Raw genomic sequence first — 18,420 nt, forward strand, 5'->3', positions numbered from 1 at the left:
TGTCAGGGCCCGGCCTGGAAGCAGGTGTGCACCAGGCGGTCACTAACACCTGTTTGAATGCTGGCTGAGTGCTCAAGAGGATGCCATTCTTGTCACTCCCTGACTGTGACACAAGCAACCCCTGATGACAAAGCTCTGCCCACCCCTCTCATGCCCATATTTGGACATGATACAGGTCCACGCTGGCCATGGTCTGTGAGGTCCTGGCCCTCTTTGACCTCACAGTCCCCAGGGGCCCCTAGTGTCTATAAAAGGAAGCGTGTGCAGGCTCCCCAGTCACAGCCCACAAAATTCCACCTGCTCACAGGTTGGCTGGCTTGACCCAGGTGGTGCCCCCTGCTCTGAGCCAGCTACCGGCCAAGCCAGCACCATGGCCAGATACCAATGCTGCCGCAGCAAAAGCAGGAGCAGATGCCGCCGCCGCAGGCGAAGATGTCGCAGACGGAGGCGCTGCTGCCGGAGGAGGAGGAGAAGTGAGCAGTGGGACTGGCTGGGCTGGGTCCAGGGTTTCAGGGATTGGGCACAGCTGGGAGCCCCTCTCACCATCTTTCTTGCCTTTCTAGGGTGCTGCCGCCGCCGCCGCAGATACACCTTAAGGTGTAAAAGATACTAGATGCACAGAAATAGCAAGTCCACCAAAACTCCTGCCTGAGAATTTTACCAGACTTCAAGAGCCTCTTGCCACATCTTGAAAAATGCCACCGTCCGACGAAAAACAGGAGCCTGCTAAGGAACAATGCCACCTGTCAATAAATGTTGAAAACTCATCCCACTCCTGCCTCTTGGTCCTTGGGCTCTGGGAGGGGTGCGCGAATGTGGTAAGGGACATGAGTGATGGTCAAGTGGGCAGGGCTTCAAAGCAAATTCTCTATCGCCTCCCCAGCCACCTTATAGAGACCATCCCAGAAAGGTACGGGACCTTGTGCAGACACAAGGTTTCACTGACCCTGCGGGCTCTTGAGCCCCAACCCCACAGTCATTGTCATCTCAAAGGCTGCCCTTGATGTATAAGGCCTTTATGATGGGCAGGGCAGGGATCTATCCCCGATCCCTTCTCTGGTAAGCCCATGGGGGCCCTCTCCTTTTTTTGAGGCATGGTTTCTGTGTAGCCTTGCCTGTTCTGACTCGGTTTGTAGAGCAGGCTGGCCTCAAAAGCAGAGGCCTGTTTACCGTGCCCAGCTTCCTGACCCCAGGTTGTTTGTTTCCACCTTGCCTGAGTACTCTGGTTACAGGTATGTACCAGGGGCATACCTTTTGTGCCTGCCCAAGGCCTCATGTATACTAGGGGCTCACTGTCCTTTAGGTTTTTCTAGATCCATATCCTGAAGCCCTCTTTGTGTCACTCTGTTCCACCCCCACATACTCCACGAGAGGGGAAAGTGGTTCTGATTCTGGAATACAACCACTATGTTAAGTGGTTGGTTATATTCTGTGTTATGAGCCAGGGAGATAATCAGGTGTGGTGGCTCATGCCATTAATCACACGGGGGAGGCAGGGGCAAATGAAGTCTGAAGCCATGTTGCCTTTGGCTGAACTCTGGGCCTGCTTGATCCTTAACAGGCTTTCTGTGCCTCGGTTTTCCCCATGGAAGATACAAGGTAACAGTATTATGTGACTTTGTTCATTTTAGTTGTGAGCTGTGTGTAGTGCACATGGAGAAGGTGGGAGGAGTCTTTTCACACAGACTGGGAGATGATTGACTTAGAGTGCTTGCCTGGCATGCCCAGTAAACCAGGATGGTAGCACCATGCACTTGGGAGGTGAAAGTATGAGACAGGCTCAACCTTGACTTGAACCCGGTCCCTTTACCTTTACCTTCACAGAGTTCCCTGTCTCACACCAAGATGCTGACTTAAAGGGCCCCTGTTCCCAGCCTGTGAGCCAGTGCTGCAAACCCTGTGACGCCCTCACAGAGGGGACTGGGCAGGGTGGGAACAATCAGGGGTGGGCCGCCAGGTCACAGTGGGGTTCCCCTTTATATACAAGCCCTCTGAGAGGCCCCCACACCAGACCATCATCACCACCAAGAGCAGGTGAGCAAGCTTCCACCCTCCTCCTCCAATCCAGGTCAGCTGCAGCCTCAGCCCGGAGCCTCCTGATTGCCCAGCACTATGGTTCGTTACCTAATAAGGAGCCCCAGTGAGGGGCCTGGGCAAGAACATGGACGAGAGGAGCAGAGGCAAGGGCTGAGCCCAGATCACGCGGAGGACTATGGGAGGACACACAGGTGCTGCAGCTACCGCAGACGCAGGTGCTGCTCCCGTAGGAGGTTGTGTAAGATGCACAGGAGGTCGTGCAGGAGGCGGAGACGCTGCTGCCGCCACAGGAGGCGCAAAAGTAAGTGCCACCCAGCAAGGCCCTATCCAAACCCTGTTGCCTCAGGCAGCCTAGCAAACTGGAACTTTCCTTCCCCAAGGCTGCAGAAGGAGGAGGAGATGCAGGTGCAGAAGGTGCAGGAAGCACTAAGCCTCCCCAGGCACATCCATCCTGCCTAGAGCCAAGGAAGTCACCTGCCCAAGGAAGTCACCTGCCAAAGCAACGCCACGCGAGGCTGAACCACCATTCCACGTTGATGTCTGAGCCCTGAGCTGCCAAGGACCCACAAGATCTGAGTAATGAGCAAAGCCACCTGCCAAATAAAGCTTGACACCAGACTCACTGGCTGCTGTCTCCTTTTCATGACCGTCACGGGCCTGAGGGAAGGGAATAGGGACCTGAACCATGCTGCCCCAAAGAGTCGCCCAAGGGAAACAGTCCTATCATGAGTAGGACTGACTTGGTAGTAGAAGGCTTGCCGGGACCCAAATGGGGTCCATACTCAAGGCCATTTTCAGCTCCTGTCCAAAGACTTAGTGTGCCCTCTCCAGCATCTCCATGCCATATGGGCCAGGGTTCCAAATTCCAGGGTGGGTGAGGGTGGTGCCTTGGAGACTCTTTGTGAGGTCAGTGCCACGCCCTCTAGCCTCACATCCTCATTGCCCAGGTTGCCTGCCTCCTAGTCCAGAAAGACAGGAGTGGGCGATGGGTTCCCGCTGTGCCAAGCTCAGCATCAGCCATGGCACGGCCCAGAACACAGGTCACAGCCGTGGCCACGAGTCCTCCATGAAGAAGCTCGTGGCCTGTGTGAATCAAGACAACTTCTCCCTGTCATCTGAGGGTGAGGAAGAGGAGGAAGAGGAGGAAGAGGAGGAAGAGGAGGACAAGGATGAGGAGGAAGAGGAGGACGAGGAGCAGATCCCGGTGAAAGGCAAGCTGCTGCTGGAGCCCGAGAAGCAGGAGAGCACTGAAGACTCTGTGGCCCAGCTGAGCCCTGAGCCCAAGCAGACGCACTCCTGACCCACCATACGAGGCCTGCCCAGCACTGGGTGCCCATTGCCACTCCAGAGGAAGAAGGACATTCAGAAAAGACATTCAGAAAAGAATAAAGAGTCTCCAAGGAATTCTCCTGGTTTCCATCTTTCTGCGTGAACCCGTGCGACCTGGGGACACTGTCAGGGCTGGCTTACAGCTCTATAATAGCGTTGGGTGGGCTATCCCTCATTTTATAACATGGACACATTTGTCCTCCAGGTTTGTTCCTGGCCTCCTAGAAGGGGCACCCCTGAGAAGCACAGAGGAAAGGGTCCCAGTCTGCAACAGTCCTGACCCCATCTTCCATTAATTCCTATACAAAAGAAGCAGCAAGTGGCCTATGGGTGGCACAGAAAAGAAGGGAGTAAGGGCCATGCTGCCCCTTGGCTTTCACTCACCCTGCCACAGAGGCCTCCTGCAGCCAGCAACCCCAGTGTCACATTTGTTATGAGGACCTGGGTAGTGAAGCCCAGTGGCAGTCCTCAGGGGAGAGAGGAGGACCACATGCAAGGTCTCAATGGGGGTTTGGGAAGGTCGGTGGGGTACTATGAAGGATGAGCAGTAAAAACGAAACCCTCAAAATGTCCTTCAGGTATGACCCGGTCTCCTCACAAGCACTAGTGAGGGAGTGAGCGGAAAGGACAGCCAGGACATCCAGGCTGAATTAGGCAGGACGGAAAGGCTGATGTGGGTTGCCTCAGGACCTGAGGAGGCCTCAAGCCCAGCCTAGTATAGTGCAGGCACAGAGCCTGTGTTTTAGGTATGCTTCCCCAACAGGGGTGTGGGTGATACAACCCCGAATATAGGTGCCAACTAGCCACTGCTCCAGAAAGTTTGGATTTATGGGTACAGGATCCCAGCCTGTGCCTTTAACTGGCAGTGCCTGGGCTCAAACCCAGGACCTTGTACATGCTGGGCAGGCTCTTGTGACAGCTCTTCTGTCCTGTGAGGATACTTGCCAGTGAATGGGACAGCCTACCCAGCTGGTCCAGCACAGAATCATAATTCTTAGCGTTACATGGAATGTGGACACATCTCTCAGGGAGGGAAAGCTACTAGGATGATGTTCCCAGGCAAAGCTGGCTGAAAATCGTGGAGTAGGCAGGGCCCAGTAACTCAGGCAGTTTTCACAATGGGCCAAATGGCATGTTTATTAAGAAATGAACTTAGAACTGATAATGGTCCACACCTGAAATCCCAGCCCTCCGAGTGCAGTCATCCTCAGCTGTACAGTGTCTTCCAAGCCAGCTCACTGAGACTCCCTCAGCAGGTAGAGGAACTTGCCAGCACGCTGAGTCTGCGGAAAGAAACCACTCTTAGGAGTTGTCAAACACACACACACAGAGTGCTGGCCGTTTGGTGGTGAGAGGCAGGTACTCAGCGTACAGAATCTCAGGAAGGGTCATGTAGGCAGGAGGGTAGACAGAGTCTGAGGCAAAGCTGTGGAAGTACAAGACTGGAGGAGCAAACAGTTGGCTCTAGTAAAGTACCTGATGATTGGGAAGAGCACACTGGCCTTCAGCACACCTGACCTTTTCCATGCTGGGTGCTGGCGCAGAGGCTGACCACTAGGACTCAAGGCATCCCAGGCTGCTAAGAATGGGAGGAATGGCTCACATACAACTGAGGGGACCTCACAGCATGCCCAAGATCAGACTTCAATGCTCTGAACCTGACTCTCAACCTCTCACCTGGAAAGGCTACTGGGGGAGGTGGGCCCATTCCAGCCCCTAGCCACTCTGCGAGCCTTTGTACCAAGATGGTACACAATCAGGATACACTAGCTCATTGCCCATCCCACTGGCTATACCTCCCACGGTAGGCTAAGCGCTAGGTGCTGGGTGGAAAAGGAAGACAATTCTGCAGCTGCCTGTCTTAGACCTCTGCTCTAAGGTCTCTGTTAGTATTCCCAATGTTGTCTCTGTGAGGCAGTGCAATGATTATCCTTATTCCACAAAGCTGGGGAAACTGGAATATGGAGGCATGAACATACAGGGAGGTAACAAGGAAGCTTAGTTGTAGCCTCAACACAATCTGACCCATGGGATCCCAAAAGCTGCCCCGCCCTGGAGGGAGGGTGATGGGCAGGGCTTTGCCATACCTGTCACCCTCTGTGGCCTGTGCCATCATAATTGGCCCAGCTATATAACTAGGGGCTGTGGAGACTTTCGAAAGCTTGGCCTGCTGGGAGAAGAGGAGGAGCAGGAGGACTCTGTCCTTCCAAGTGTGGCCTCCCATGGACACCAAGATGCAGAGTCTTTCTACCACCCACTGCCACCCCCATGGCTCCTCTCGGCCCCAAGGCCACACCTGTAACCAGTGCAGCTGCAGCCACCACTGCCGGAGCTGCAGCCCGGCAGGCCACCCAAGCTCCAGCTCCAATCCCAGCCCCAGCCCGCCATCGAGGCACCCCAAACCAACTACGAAGTCCAGACACTCCCCTCCAAGGACCGGCCACCACTGTGGCAGCTCCTCCAAGAACAGGAAGACCTTGGAAGGGAAAGTGACCAAGAGAAGGGCTGTCAGGAGGCGGAAGCGGACAAATCGAGCTAAGAGGCGTAGCTCAGGTACTTGCCAAGTGAATGAGTGGGAGACACTGCTGTAGTCGAGAGCACCAGCAAGGCCGCTCCAGAGGCCCTTGGCCAGCTGGCTAAGCCTAAATTGGGAGGAGTGGATGGGAAGCATTAAAGTATTAAAAGCTTCTTTCCCAATCCTGTCTTTTAGGAGGAAGACACAAGTGATACCCTCCAGGTTGTTCCTGTGTCCATTTGATCCCAAAAGGAGATGCACATCACTAGGGAAGTGTTGGGATGATCTTACAGGAACATGTCACTGCAGCAATTTCTATGCAACATGGATTAAAGCTTGTACCCTCGAAGCCTATACTTGAGTCAGTTTTATTTTTGGGGATTTTTTTTTTTAAGTAGTCCTGTCCAAGCACTTTAATATCCACCCTGTCAGACAACAAACCCAAGTTCTGGAAGCAAAGATATCCATTCTTTAGGGATCCACATGCCAATGTGGGTCCACACTGGCACATGTGTGTACACAAGTACTTGGTGTTGCCTCTGGTGTAGCCCTGGTCCTCTGACAATTCCATTTTGGCTCATCCCATTCCCTTGCTGGGAGACCTTTAGTGTCCTATGAGTCTGTACCAGGCGGCAATCCCTTAAGGAGTGCTGCCACTTTCAAAATCACACAGGGGCAGCATTTCCCAGCATGACAATGAACACTGGAAAAAGAAACCGAAGGATCTGGTTTCTCCCTCCACCCCACTGGTCGTGAAAGGTGGCCTGTAGGCCAAGGACACTGAACCACCTCTTGCATCCCCTGATACTAGTACAATGTTCCGACTCCAGAGAATCACTTCCAGGACCCTACAATCAAATTCCCTGCTCTGGACCCCAGAAGCTTGGTTTCATTTTTATTTGAATTCAGTTTTAGAAACTGAAACCAAGTTGTCTGCAATAGGAAAACTGCTTGACTCACCATAGGGTTGCAAGGGGAATGGAAGGCACAGAGGAAAGCAAGAAGCTCATTTGCCAGTCGCAATGACTGGATCTCCCTGCTCCACTCTGATGGTCTGTTGGGTCAGAATCTGGCTATGAACACGACTTGGACCCATGCACCACTGGGCACATGAGTGACAGGAAAATGCTTAGAATGCATTTTCAACTTAGATGGTCACAGCAAAGGAAGTAAAAGCATGGTCCCTAAGGATGGATGGGAGAGGGCTAGCCAGGATAGGGGTGAGAGCATGTGCCCTCTGAGGCAATGAAGGTAGCTCTCCTGAGCAGCTGCTGAGGTTGCCAGTGAGGGTAGGGGTGATGAGAAGTCTGGGGCCATCTGCTATTTATAGGTTCCTTCTGCAAAGGCCTGCCAAGGAGCCTGGCAGAGAGGCAGACCTGCAAGGGGCCAGCCCAGCCTTCTGATGCCGAGTCTCCCTCTTCGAAGCTCTTCCACTTGCCTGCTCTAGTCTATACTTTCTGGTCTGGGTGTCTACACAGTTAAGGTGGGGATAGAGTTTGCATAGTGTTCTTAATCCCAGGTCTTGGAAAGTAGGGACGGGAGGACCAGATGTTCAAGGCCAGCCCGGGCACCTACCAGTCAGCCAGGCACCTACATGGCCTTGCAGGACAAACTGAATCACAAAACCACCCAGTGTCCTAATGATATACCTATCTCAAAAATAAAAACACAAACAAGCCACTTCCACATCCTGAAGTCACGCAGCTGGAAGGAAGCAGCAAGAGCAAATACCTCCTGGAAGTAGTTTGTAAGTGGAGTGGGGTGGTGGACACATCCATGGACCTGAGTGGGGCAGTGCTACCCCAGCACAGAAGCAGAGAGCACACAACCACAGGCACATGGGCTAGAAGAGGCTGAGCTGGGGGAGAATCTGGGTTCTAAGCCCAGCTTTTACCCACTATGGAACCTTCTGTTAGCCCCATCACCCGCCAAGGGCATCCCAGCCAGCACCACTCAGCATCTCCTTTCCCATGCTCCCCACAGAGGTGTCATCAGTGACCACTACCAGCCACACAAATTCAAGGAGCTCAAGACAAGCTTAGCCTGGGGAAACTGAGGCTGGGAGACCAGAAAAGGACATGGCCCCAGAGCTTCAAATGAGCCGTCCGGCAGCAATCTGAGAGAAACCTGTAGATGGCAGTGTGCGTCACTGTGAGGCACAGAGAAGCGTGCACGCAAACCTCACCCGCCTTCATTCATAAACACAGTCACCAGACAGGCACCTATTCATGGCCTTCCAGGACAAACTAGACACTGTGTCCTAATGATAGGTCTGACCGGTGCAGGCAGATGCTTGTTGGAACCTTGAGGGTGTCTATAAGATTGAGGAGAGGTTGGGAAGGCAGTTTGGGGGTTATGGATAAGAAAGCCTTATTATTATTATTTCGCACTGGGATCATTTGGAGGTGCCCAGCCATTGAGAATTACAACCCCGCTCCGAGCCTCAGTTTCTCCAGCTGCCTACGTATTAGGAGTGCAGGGAGAACGAGTCAAGGCCGCTGGGGACCCAGCCCAACCCCGCCCGGTTTCCGAGGAACTCGGCCGGGAGCGGGGGCGCCCCTCCCGCACCGCCTTAGGCTTCCTTTGAAGCCTCTGCGGTCAGGCCGCCGCTTCCTGGGAAGCCCAAGCCAAGGCCAGGCCGGGTGGCCAACGGGAGGGGCTCGGCCGCGGAGCTCCGAGGCTCTGAGGGAGGGCGGTGGATCCGCCGGCCTCCAGCACTGACTAGCCGGGCCCCAAAATGGGCCAGATTGCCAAGGCCTGGGCGGGAAGGACCCTGGCAGGGAGGAGCTTCTTAGGGGGTGCAGGCTTCAGGGGAGGCGGAGCCCAGACCAGGAGGACGCAGACACCCGGAGGGGAGGAGGCGTGTCAGGGCCGCGCTAGCATCCCACCCGGCGGGTTGCAGAGATGTAGGGCGAAGGTAGCCAGAGCAAAAGAGCGGGTACCAGGTCCTAAGGTGGTCATCCCAGACACGGACCAGAGATTCCGGGCAGAGCCAGAACGTAAGGACACAGAACTCCCAATCAGGGCAGAAGCTAGGCGAAACCGAGAGAAAGCCGCAGAAGACCGAAAAGGACCCAAAAGACAGGCCAGAAAGAGAAACCGAAAGCGGCGGTGGGCGGGGTCTGTGGGCGGGGCCTCTCTGGTTTTAAGAGCCTGATGCAGGGGCGGGCAGCAGCAGAAAGAGCTGCGGCCGTAGCAGCTGCACGGCTCCCGGCCCCGGAGCATGCGCCACAGCCACCCCGGATCCCCCAGCCGCGGCGCCCCGCGTCCCGCCGCCAGGTGAGCCGAGGCAGCGTCGAAGGAGGAGGCGGGAGGGGATGGGAGGGAGGGGAGCAAAGCCCAGCAGGACTAGCCTCGAAGACTGCGTGGCTGGGTCGTGGATACCACGCCTCTGGCGTCCGCCCCACCGTCTCGCTCAGGCGGCCTCTCGCGCGCCTGGGGTGCCGGCAGCGCCTCCTCTCCGGCCTTGAGCCCAGATCGGCCGCCCGAGTTCTAGTCCCCGGCGTGGCCAGCAGGCGGCAGCCGCGAGGCGGCCAGCCACCAGCGGGGACGGCCGGGAGTCGGGCCCCTCTCCACGCCCCCTTCTCCACGCGCGCGGGGAGGCTGGGCTCCACAGCCAGCCTGGAAGGGTTCCACGTACGGGAACGGCCTACTTCGCGGATGAGCCCACCGAGGCTCAGAGGCTCCGGGCGGATTTTACGTTGCGCCCTCATTCCTTGGGGTCCGCTGGCCGTCCAGTGCCACCCGGTCGCCCGGCTCACCGCCTCTGTCTCCCCTATCAGCGCAGCCCCGGACGCTATGGCCCACCCCTCCGGCTGGCCCCTCGTGTAGGATGGTAGCACGCAACCAGGTGGCAGCCGACAATGCGATTTCCCCGGCAGCAGAGCCCCGACGGCGACCAGAGCCCTCCTCGTCCTCGTCTTCATCCTCGCCGGCGGCCCCCGCGCGTCCGCGGCCCTGCCCTGCGATCCCGGCCCCGGCCCCGGGCGACACTCACTTCCGCACGTTCCGCTCCCACTCCGATTACCGGCGCATCACGCGGACCAGCGCGCTCCTGGACGCCTGCGGCTTCTATTGGGGACCCCTGAGCGTTCACGGGGCGCACGAGCGACTGCGTGCCGAGCCCGTGGGCACCTTCCTGGTGCGCGACAGTCGCCAACGGAACTGCTTCTTTGCGCTTAGCGTGAAGATGGCTTCGGGACCCACGAGCATCCGCGTGCACTTCCAGGCCGGCCGCTTCCACCTGGACGGCAGCCGCGAGACCTTCGACTGCCTCTTCGAGCTGCTGGAGCACTACGTGGCGGCGCCTCGCCGCATGTTGGGGGCCCCGCTGCGCCAGCGCCGCGTGCGGCCGCTACAGGAGCTGTGTCGCCAGCGCATCGTGGCCGCCGTAGGTCGCGAGAACCTGGCGCGCATCCCTCTCAACCCGGTACTCCGCGACTACCTGAGTTCCTTCCCCTTCCAAATCTGACCGGCTGCCGCCGTGCCCGCAGCATTAAGTGGGGGCGTCTTATTATTTCTTATTATTAATTATTATTATTTTCCTGAAACCGAGTGGGAGCCCTCCCCGCCTGGGTCAGAGGGAGTGGGTGTGGAGGGCGAGGTGCCTCCGGCTTCTGGCTGGAGGCCCCATCCTGCCTCTCGGGGGGGCCTCCCCTCCTGGTGCTCCCTCCGGGGCCCCTGGTTGTAGCAGCTTATGTCTGGGGCCAAGACCTGAACTCCACTCCTACCTCTCCATGTTTACATATTCCCAGTATCTTTGCACAAACCAGGGGTGGGGGAGGGTCTCTGGCTTCATTTTTCTGCTGTGCAGAATATCCTATTTTATATTTTTACAGCCAGTTTAGGTAATAAACTTTATTATGAAAGTTTTTTTTTTAAAGAAAAAAAGATTTCTAGAGTATGCTTTGGCCAAACGTCCTGGGTTGGGGACAGGGGTTTGCAGATTCTTTCTTGAAGTGTTGGGGATGCTGGGGATTGGGCAGTGTGCACAGCTCCACCCAATGGTGCTGGGGACCAAACTACCAGGCTACTCTGGTGTGCGCCTGGGAAGATGGCGGCTCCAGTCTGAGCTCTCCTGGGTATCCGAGCCTGGGCTCTGCTACCCTTGATTGATCGAATCCTATAGGGCCAGCCCCTGACACTTAGTACTATTACAGAGGAGAAAATCGATGGACAGGTGTTTGATGCCAGGCCATTGCTGGGCTGCAGAGCTGGGCCCTTTGACCGTCTGTCCAGCATCAGTTTGAAACGGATGACAGAGGAAACTTCTTTGCTTCTCTGACCACAACTACTTCCAGGAAGAGGGTGGGGCAGCCAGGGCTCACCGAGTTTTTGGAAGGAGTGGCAGGTTCTGCAAGCCATCAAGTACTTCAGCAGGGATGATGAGCCTCGCCAGCTTGACTTGTTGCTTCTCTCCCCGCTCTACCCTGTGTACTTTTTTGGAGCCAGAAAGCTGCTTTGTGGTCTGTGGTGGCAGGGGCCCGGGTGCTGCTGGTGGCTTGGGCAATTCCCTTTGCCTCTCTGGGCCTCTCAAAGGCCCAGCTCTCTGAGGCAGTGGTGCTGTCAGGAACCTAGGTGGAAGGGCTGTTCCAGGACACGTGGGGCACCAGAAGGGACTCAGACCCTGTCTGGGACAGGTGGCTGGGTGGGAATTTGGATTGCACTGCTTGTCATCAGGTGGGCTGAGTCTCTGCTGAGGCTAAGCGACCTTGTGGGCTTGCCCCACATATCTTCACGAATTGCCATGGCTCTGGCAGCCCGGGACTTGCTTCTAGTGGCTTTCCTGAGGTTTGGTGATTGTTCTGAGGAAGCAGCTGCTCTGAGCATACTGGCAGGGTTGAAGCTTGCTCTGGGGTTTTAGAAGGGCTCCCAGGGTAGACAGTCCTTTAGGAAGGTAGGGTGAGAGGATGGAGGCCATATCTTGTTTGCTCTCTTTTCCTTTTTTAGCCCCAAACCCTGGGAGATCCTCCTCTTGCTCCTTTTCAGTCCAGCAGGGCAAAGGCCAGAGACCAGGTAACACTAGTGACACCTTGCACACACCCGCCCCCTCCATCAAGACCTTGGAGGGGGCTGGGCTAGCTGGGAAGACCCTGCTTAATACTTGCACTTGCGCCTGCCCTGGGAAACGGGTGAGAAGGCCAAGAAGAGCTCACCTACAGGTGAGGCCCCACGCCGCCCGGCGTGGACTCGGCAGTTCCCAGTCGCCTTTAAAGCAGTCACCTCTCACCTGGGCCTTCCGATTGCTACTGTGGCACTGTTGGCATCCCCGTCTCACAGGCCAGAACCACGCGCTCCTTCAAGCATAGGTGAATAGGCAAATCGTTTTATGGCATGCCAGGGGGATTTCCTAATCAGAAAAAAGTCAAGTGCTGTGTTAATCACAAAAGTCACAGACAATGCACTGTAAAAGCCTCAGGCAGAACAGCTAGAAAGAAAGGCTCCTGCCACACTCCCCAGAGCTGGCCCGTTCTTCCCTTTATGAGTCATTAAGAAAAAAATCCTGACATATGGAAGGTGACCTAAAAGCCCCTGGGAACTGGACTTCAGTGTCTGTGTCTGTCGCCCTGTGGCTTTCCTGGGGTGCAGATTCTCTATCTGGTCCTCAGACCTCAGCCTCATGATTCAGCAGTGCTTACGTCGGTGCACAAGAGTGAAAAGTGAGAGGGGCGCCAAGTAGGGGGCCAGGTGGGGTGTGGGGCTGAAAGCCTGGGAAAAGAACAGGGCTGCTTGCATGGACATACACACTGGTGTCAGACCAGCCTGAAAGCCAACACAGCTCACAACTGCAGTCTTTGTTTTACTGAGGAAGAAGAGGCTCAGAGAGGTGCATGAAACTCTAAAGTGGTGGCCAGGCCTTGGAGTAGGCCTGTCCTGTTTCAGCAAGGTGAGTTTCTTTATTCTATCGGTTTTTTGAGACAGGGTTTCTCTGTGTAGCCCTGGCTGTCCTGGACTCACTCTGTAGACCAGGCTGGTGTCTAACTCAGAGATCTTCCAGCCTCTGCCTCTGGAGTGCTGCCTGCCGTGTGCCTCCTGAGTACACCGCTACCCCTGTGAAAATGCATGGCTAGGACTCCCCTTGTCCTGAGGCTTCTCTTTAGCCCTAGGAGTTGGTCATGGAATGGGTAGGCAGAACTCTTCTATGAAATGCCCAATGTAAAGCACTTAATACAGAACTATGAGATATAGTTAAGTGCCTAATCTCTACATTGTGTGCAATAAAGGCTGTTCAGGTCCAGATAACAAACACTAAGTGGAGGCTGGGACAGTTGAGAGTTTAAGGTCAGCCTGGGGTACAAATCAAGAAATAGTAAATACTGCCCATTTCAGATATTCTTTAAGCCCCAAGAATGCAAAAATGAGGGGTTCTGGATTCTGCTCTCACAAAGGGTACCAGACAAGTATAAAGGAACAACACTCTAAGAAGAGGCAGTGCTCAGAGGAAAACTGACAGTAGTTGGGCAGCGGGTGTTGCTCCAGGTCCTGTGGCCTTTGGATAGACAGACAGGTAGCTAGTCCTGACAACAAAGGTTTGGGCTTCCTGCCTTTGTGGGGTCATTCCAGGCCAGACCTCTGCTCCAATAAGCTAACAACAGGGGAAGCAGAAGGCCTAGATCAACACAGGCCAGTTGTGGACAGGCCTCTCGCAAACCCTCAACTGTGAGTCTGTTTCGTAGCTGGGTCTGAACAGATGGTCAGGACACAAGAGGCTCCTGTTCACCTGAGCAGGGTGGGCCTCGGCTTTAGGGAGGAAGGTGCATGGGGCTGACAGGTGGTTGTGACCTGGGCCATATGCATGGCTGCTCCATACCCCCTACATCTGGGCAGCAGCTGGCCAAGGCTCCCACAGACATCACCAAGAAAGTGCCTAGAATAACAAGGGGCTCAGCCTGATTCTGGGGGACCCTCAAGGTTCCTCAGAGGAGGACTTATTTTCACCAGAGCAAAATCACAGCAGGACAGTAATGCCCAATCTGATGCCTTAAACTTGGAACTGGGACCTAAGAAAGCCACAGTTCTTATGGCAACCACAGATCCTGACCTCACAAGTGACTGTGAGATGCTGATACCACATCTCCCATCCTGCCCTTGCACACTTGCTGCCAAGTGCTGCACACTGATGATATCACCAAACTTTTGGGGCTCTGCTCAGCCCTACTTGGTTCCCTTCACCAGTAGCCCCCTTGTGGAGCAGATGGGGGCTTGTGTGTGCAGCCTAGAGCAGATGACATGTCCTGAGGCCACGCCAGATCAAAGTGACGGCAGCCAGCCACCCACCCCGTCCACACCCCCTTTTTGAATATTTATTATTTTTAATTATGTGCATGTGATGTGTCTGCATAGGTGTGTGTGTGTGTGTGTGTGTGTGTGTGTGTGCATGTGATGTGTCCACGTGGGTGACAGTGCCCAGGAGAACAAAAGATGGGATTGGATCCCCTCGAGTCAGAATACGCTGCTCACTGTGGGCACTGGGAATGAAACTCATGTTTTCCTACGCTTTTGTTTTTGTTTTTATTTTTCTGTGGCTGTAATAAAACATTGGCTAAAAGCAACTTGGAGGAGGAGGAAAGGATTTATGTCACATCTTAGGTTACAGTGTATCATTGTGTGTGATCAGGGCGAGAATGAAATTGAGAACCTGGAGAGAGAAAACAAAGTAGGAATACTGCCTGCTGCCTTGCTCAGCTTGCCCGGTGTATACATGGACCCCCTGCCTAGGAGTTAGCATAGCCCACAGAGAGCTGGGCCTTTCCACGTCAATCATTAACCAAGAAAAGGCCCCACAGATCCCACCACAGGCCAGTCTGCAGGAGCCCCTTCCCAGGTCACTCACTCCTGTCAAGCTAACAGAAACTGACTAGCACATGGGTCCTTTGAAAGAGTAGTGCGGCTTTTAACCACTGAGCCAGCTTTCTAGCCCCTATCCTTTTTTTTTTTTTTTTATGTTTTGGGTTTTTTTGAGACAGTTTCTCTGTGTAGCCCTGGCTGGAACTTGCTCTGTAGACCAGGCTGGCCTCAAACTCAGTGATCTGCCTGCCTCTGCCTCCCGAATGCTGAGGTTAAAGTCTTATGCTGCCCTTCCTCTCACCCTCTATAAAGAGGGTCTCCATAGGCTCCACTCTAGTTCTAAGTTGGATTCTTGGAACTTACTACATAGCCTGGGCTATATCTAACCCCAATCCTCCCATCTCAGCCTTAAAGTGCTAGAATTATAGGTTTGGACTACCATGCCTTGCTCTCTTGCCTCATTTACTCTTCAGAGATTCAACAGTGTTTCCACCTCATTCTAGGCCCTACTGATCCTTGTCTTTCCCAGCCATGCAGCCCAGGGTCTTCAAACCCTTCTCCTCACCTGCAAATGAAGTAAGCTATTAGCCTTTCAGACAATGTTAAATAAAAAGACACCTATAAAGTTTTTGAGCAAGTCTTGCTATATAGCCAAAGATGCCCTTGAACTCACAATTCTCCTGCTTCAGCTTCTTGGGTTCCAAGATTACCAGTGTGTATCACCACACCTGGACTTTCCTGTTTTAGATCAAACCATTTATTGAGTTACCTATCTGACCCAGTTTCCACTGTGAAGAAACGGGCTTAGAAAGGCTGAGGAATGGCTCTGGTTTTGGTGGACGGACAGGAGGGCTGGCTCAGATGCCTCTGATGGTTTTCCTACTCACTACAGGTGATAGAGGATTGAGGATTTATACCGGGGATGTCCATAGACCGACCAAAGCTCAGAGACCCTACCATTTTAGCCTGCCCTTTTCCCACAGTGCAGGCCCAAGAAGCCAACAGAGACTGCTGTGGGGGTGTGGGGGTGTGGGGGTGTGAGGGTGTGGGGGTGTGGGGGTGTGGGGGTGGAGGATTGCCTGCAAGACTGTGTTAGAATCAAGCCTGGGAGAGCTTCCAGATCAGAATTGGACCCTGTGGAGACTGAAGAGGGCCCACAGGTGACCGTGAGGGTGAGCCAAGACCCAGGAAGCATGAGGCAGACAGTTGATTCCCTATGAGGATAAAGTCTGAAAGATGACACAAAAAGTTGGCCCTACCTGGGAACCTGCAGGGACTTGTGGGTAAACCATACACTCCCTCCCACAGTTGGGTGCAGCCAGGAGGGATGACCAGACAGGATGAAGGAGAAGAGGGGGTGGGCCTGGCTGACTTAGTCTCACAAGGCCCCTGCCCAATGACATTCCACTCTAGGAGACAGCATAGAGGGACAGAGAGCCAGGGCCTGGGCCTTGGACTTGGCTTTGAGTTCTGGCTCTATCAACTGAGGGCCTGTGGTGGCTCATTCATAAAGCCAGGATCAGACTCAATTAGCATATCGCCTCTGCCCTGGCTTACGGAGGTCATGGGCATTAAAGCAAATGAAAAGCAAACTCCTCCAAGTCCCAAATCTAGGGGCTCTAATAATAATAATAATAATAATTATTATTATTATTATTATTGTACTTGTGCCAGCTGCCCTGACGTCAATTGAACCCATGACCAGTCCCATCCTGGCCTCCTCACTCACTGATAGGAGCAGTGACAACCAGATCAGTTTTGTCAGACTCTCTCTAGATGTGAGGCATTGTTCTAAGTCATGAGAGCATAGTGTCCCACACCCTCCGCACACATCAGAACAGATCTGATCGCTGGAGCTCTGACCTCAGAGAACTAGATAAGTGCCAACGTCAAACCCAAGGCTGGGTCTAACTCTGCATCCCTGTTTTTCTCCCACTCCTTCATGTTCAGTCCTAAGCAAATCAAGCATCCGTGGGCTCCGCTTGTATTATTTGGCAATATCTATCCAAGTTTCAGCCATTCTAAGACTCAGTTGTGTGAGTATTGGTCTGTGTGTTGTGTGCATGTGTGTGTGTGTGCACGCTTGCCTGCATGCAGATGTACATCGTGTGTCCTTCCTCAGTCCCTCTCCATCTTATTTTGGGGGGCACAGTTTTCCACTGAACTTGGAACCCACTTTTCCCACTAGACTGGCCGGCCATCAGATCTTGGGGATCTGCCTGTCTTTTTCCTCCAGTGGTGCTGCTTATGTGTGGATGCTGGGAATTCAAACTCAGGTCTTCAGGTTTGCATACAAGCCACCATGCCTAGCCTAATCAGGTTACTTGTTGCCTTAAGGAAATTTTATATCAAGGGAACTGGATCATGGCCAGAGCTGGGATGGACAATAGTGTCATAAGCTCTGCTGAAATAGTCGGCTCTGCTCTCTCTATGTGAGGCATGCAGTGAATGCTGCCAGCCATTTTCTTGAGCTTGCCTTGCCTGGTGGGTGCTGTTACTGTCCATTTGGTGGACAAGGGTGCTGAGGCTGTGAGAAGCTGAAACTCCTACAAGCTTCACAGCCCATCCATAAAAAAGCAAGATGTGTGCCATCAAGTGTCAGAGACTAGGATTGTTTGGTTTTGGGTTTTGAGACATGATCTCGGGTAACACAGAATGGCCTTGAACTTACTGTGTAGCCCAGGCTGCTGTGAACACCTGATTCTCCTGCCTCTACATCTAAGTGCTGAGATCAGAGGCACACCCCTCCACATCCATCTAGCGAGGTGTTCCAGACACAGTTGACTCACTGCCTGAGCTGAGCAGAGAACTTCCAGTGGAAAATAGAAAATGCAGTTGCAGCCACAGTCTAGTGGAGAAGGGTGTGCTGGGTAAGCATGTACACTGGAATTCAGATCTCCAGCACCCACATACAAACCTGGCCATGGCGGCGTGTGTCTGCAGTGCCAGTGGTGGGAGGTGGGGACGGAAGGATCCCAGGGGCTCACTGCTCAGCTGGTCTACTGAGTCAGCTCCAGGTTCAATGAGAGACCTTGTCTCAAAAAATAATGTAGGAAGTGATTGAAGAAGACACTTTGACCTCTCCTTGAGTATATATACACACAGGAGAGAGAGAAAAGAGAGAGAGGAGAGAGGAGAGAGAGAAACACAAAGCTTGAGAATCCCTGGAGTGAGTAAGGGCCCAGGTAAATGCCAGCTGTGGGGTGAGATGGGATCGTGTCAGGCTCACCCAGGGGATTACAGAAACAGCTGGGAAGGCTGAGTCACAGAATACATGCTCAGTACATAGCTTTGTGTAGGGCTAGCCAAGGCCTTCCTCCCTCACCGCTTACATGACCATTGAAAATGAAACACAGCCTGGGAGTCATATGTGTGTCTTACCAGCCTGGTGATAGGAAAGACCACAGTTTCCAGAACGTGGTTTGAAATGAAAGTCTTCAGGTCTAGGGGTGGTGGGAGGGGCCCCTGCCAGATGGGTAGTGTGTGGGACAGAGAGTGACAGGGAGCTTTAAGGCAGGCCCTCACTGCAGGGAAGAGTGGGATGGGTGTGGGGCAGGAGTGTGGCCCAGGGATTCGGAAAATAGAGGGTTGAGCATGGAGGCCTGACGGTGGATGAACTGGGATGCTGCTGTTCCCTGATGCTGTCCTGTCTGGCAGCTGCAGTTATTGGCCATTTCACAGATGAGGGCAATTCGGCCAAGTACTCATGTTCTAGAGCAAATCTACACAGGAGACAAAGCATTAAACCCAGT

At 54.1% G+C, this 18,420-nt stretch overlaps 3 protein-coding genes across 3 annotated transcripts; all 3 read left to right on the plus strand.

Annotated features, from left to right (window-relative positions):
• Positions 1 to 2,112: 2,112 nt before the first annotated feature.
• Positions 2,113 to 2,467, plus strand: Prm2 (protamine 2). Its single transcript, XM_055597782.1, has 2 exons — positions 2,113 to 2,357; positions 2,425 to 2,467. Exons 1-2 carry the CDS (start codon positions 2,113 to 2,115, stop codon positions 2,465 to 2,467), a joined length of 288 nt encoding a protein of 95 aa, XP_055453757.1.
• A 555-nt stretch (positions 2,468 to 3,022) lies between these two features.
• Prm3 (protamine 3) lies at positions 3,023 to 3,337 on the plus strand. Its single transcript, XM_055597701.1, has one exon. The coding sequence runs from the start codon at positions 3,023 to 3,025 to the stop codon at positions 3,335 to 3,337; it is 315 nt and encodes a 104-aa protein (XP_055453676.1).
• Positions 3,338 to 8,786: 5,449 nt separating this feature from the next.
• Positions 8,787 to 10,713, plus strand: Socs1 (suppressor of cytokine signaling 1). The gene is made up of 2 exons (XM_055597766.1): positions 8,787 to 9,160; positions 9,664 to 10,713. The coding sequence occupies exon 2, from the start codon at positions 9,714 to 9,716 to the stop codon at positions 10,350 to 10,352; it is 639 nt and encodes a 212-aa protein (XP_055453741.1). The 5' UTR covers positions 8,787 to 9,160; positions 9,664 to 9,713; the 3' UTR covers positions 10,353 to 10,713.
• The last annotated feature ends 7,707 nt before the right edge of the window (positions 10,714 to 18,420 follow it).

The sequence above is a fragment of the Psammomys obesus genome, unplaced genomic scaffold, assembly GCF_907164565.1.
Source record: "Psammomys obesus unplaced genomic scaffold, mPsaObe1.curated_primary_1811, whole genome shotgun sequence".
Lineage (NCBI taxonomy): Eukaryota > Metazoa > Chordata > Mammalia > Rodentia > Muridae > Psammomys > Psammomys obesus.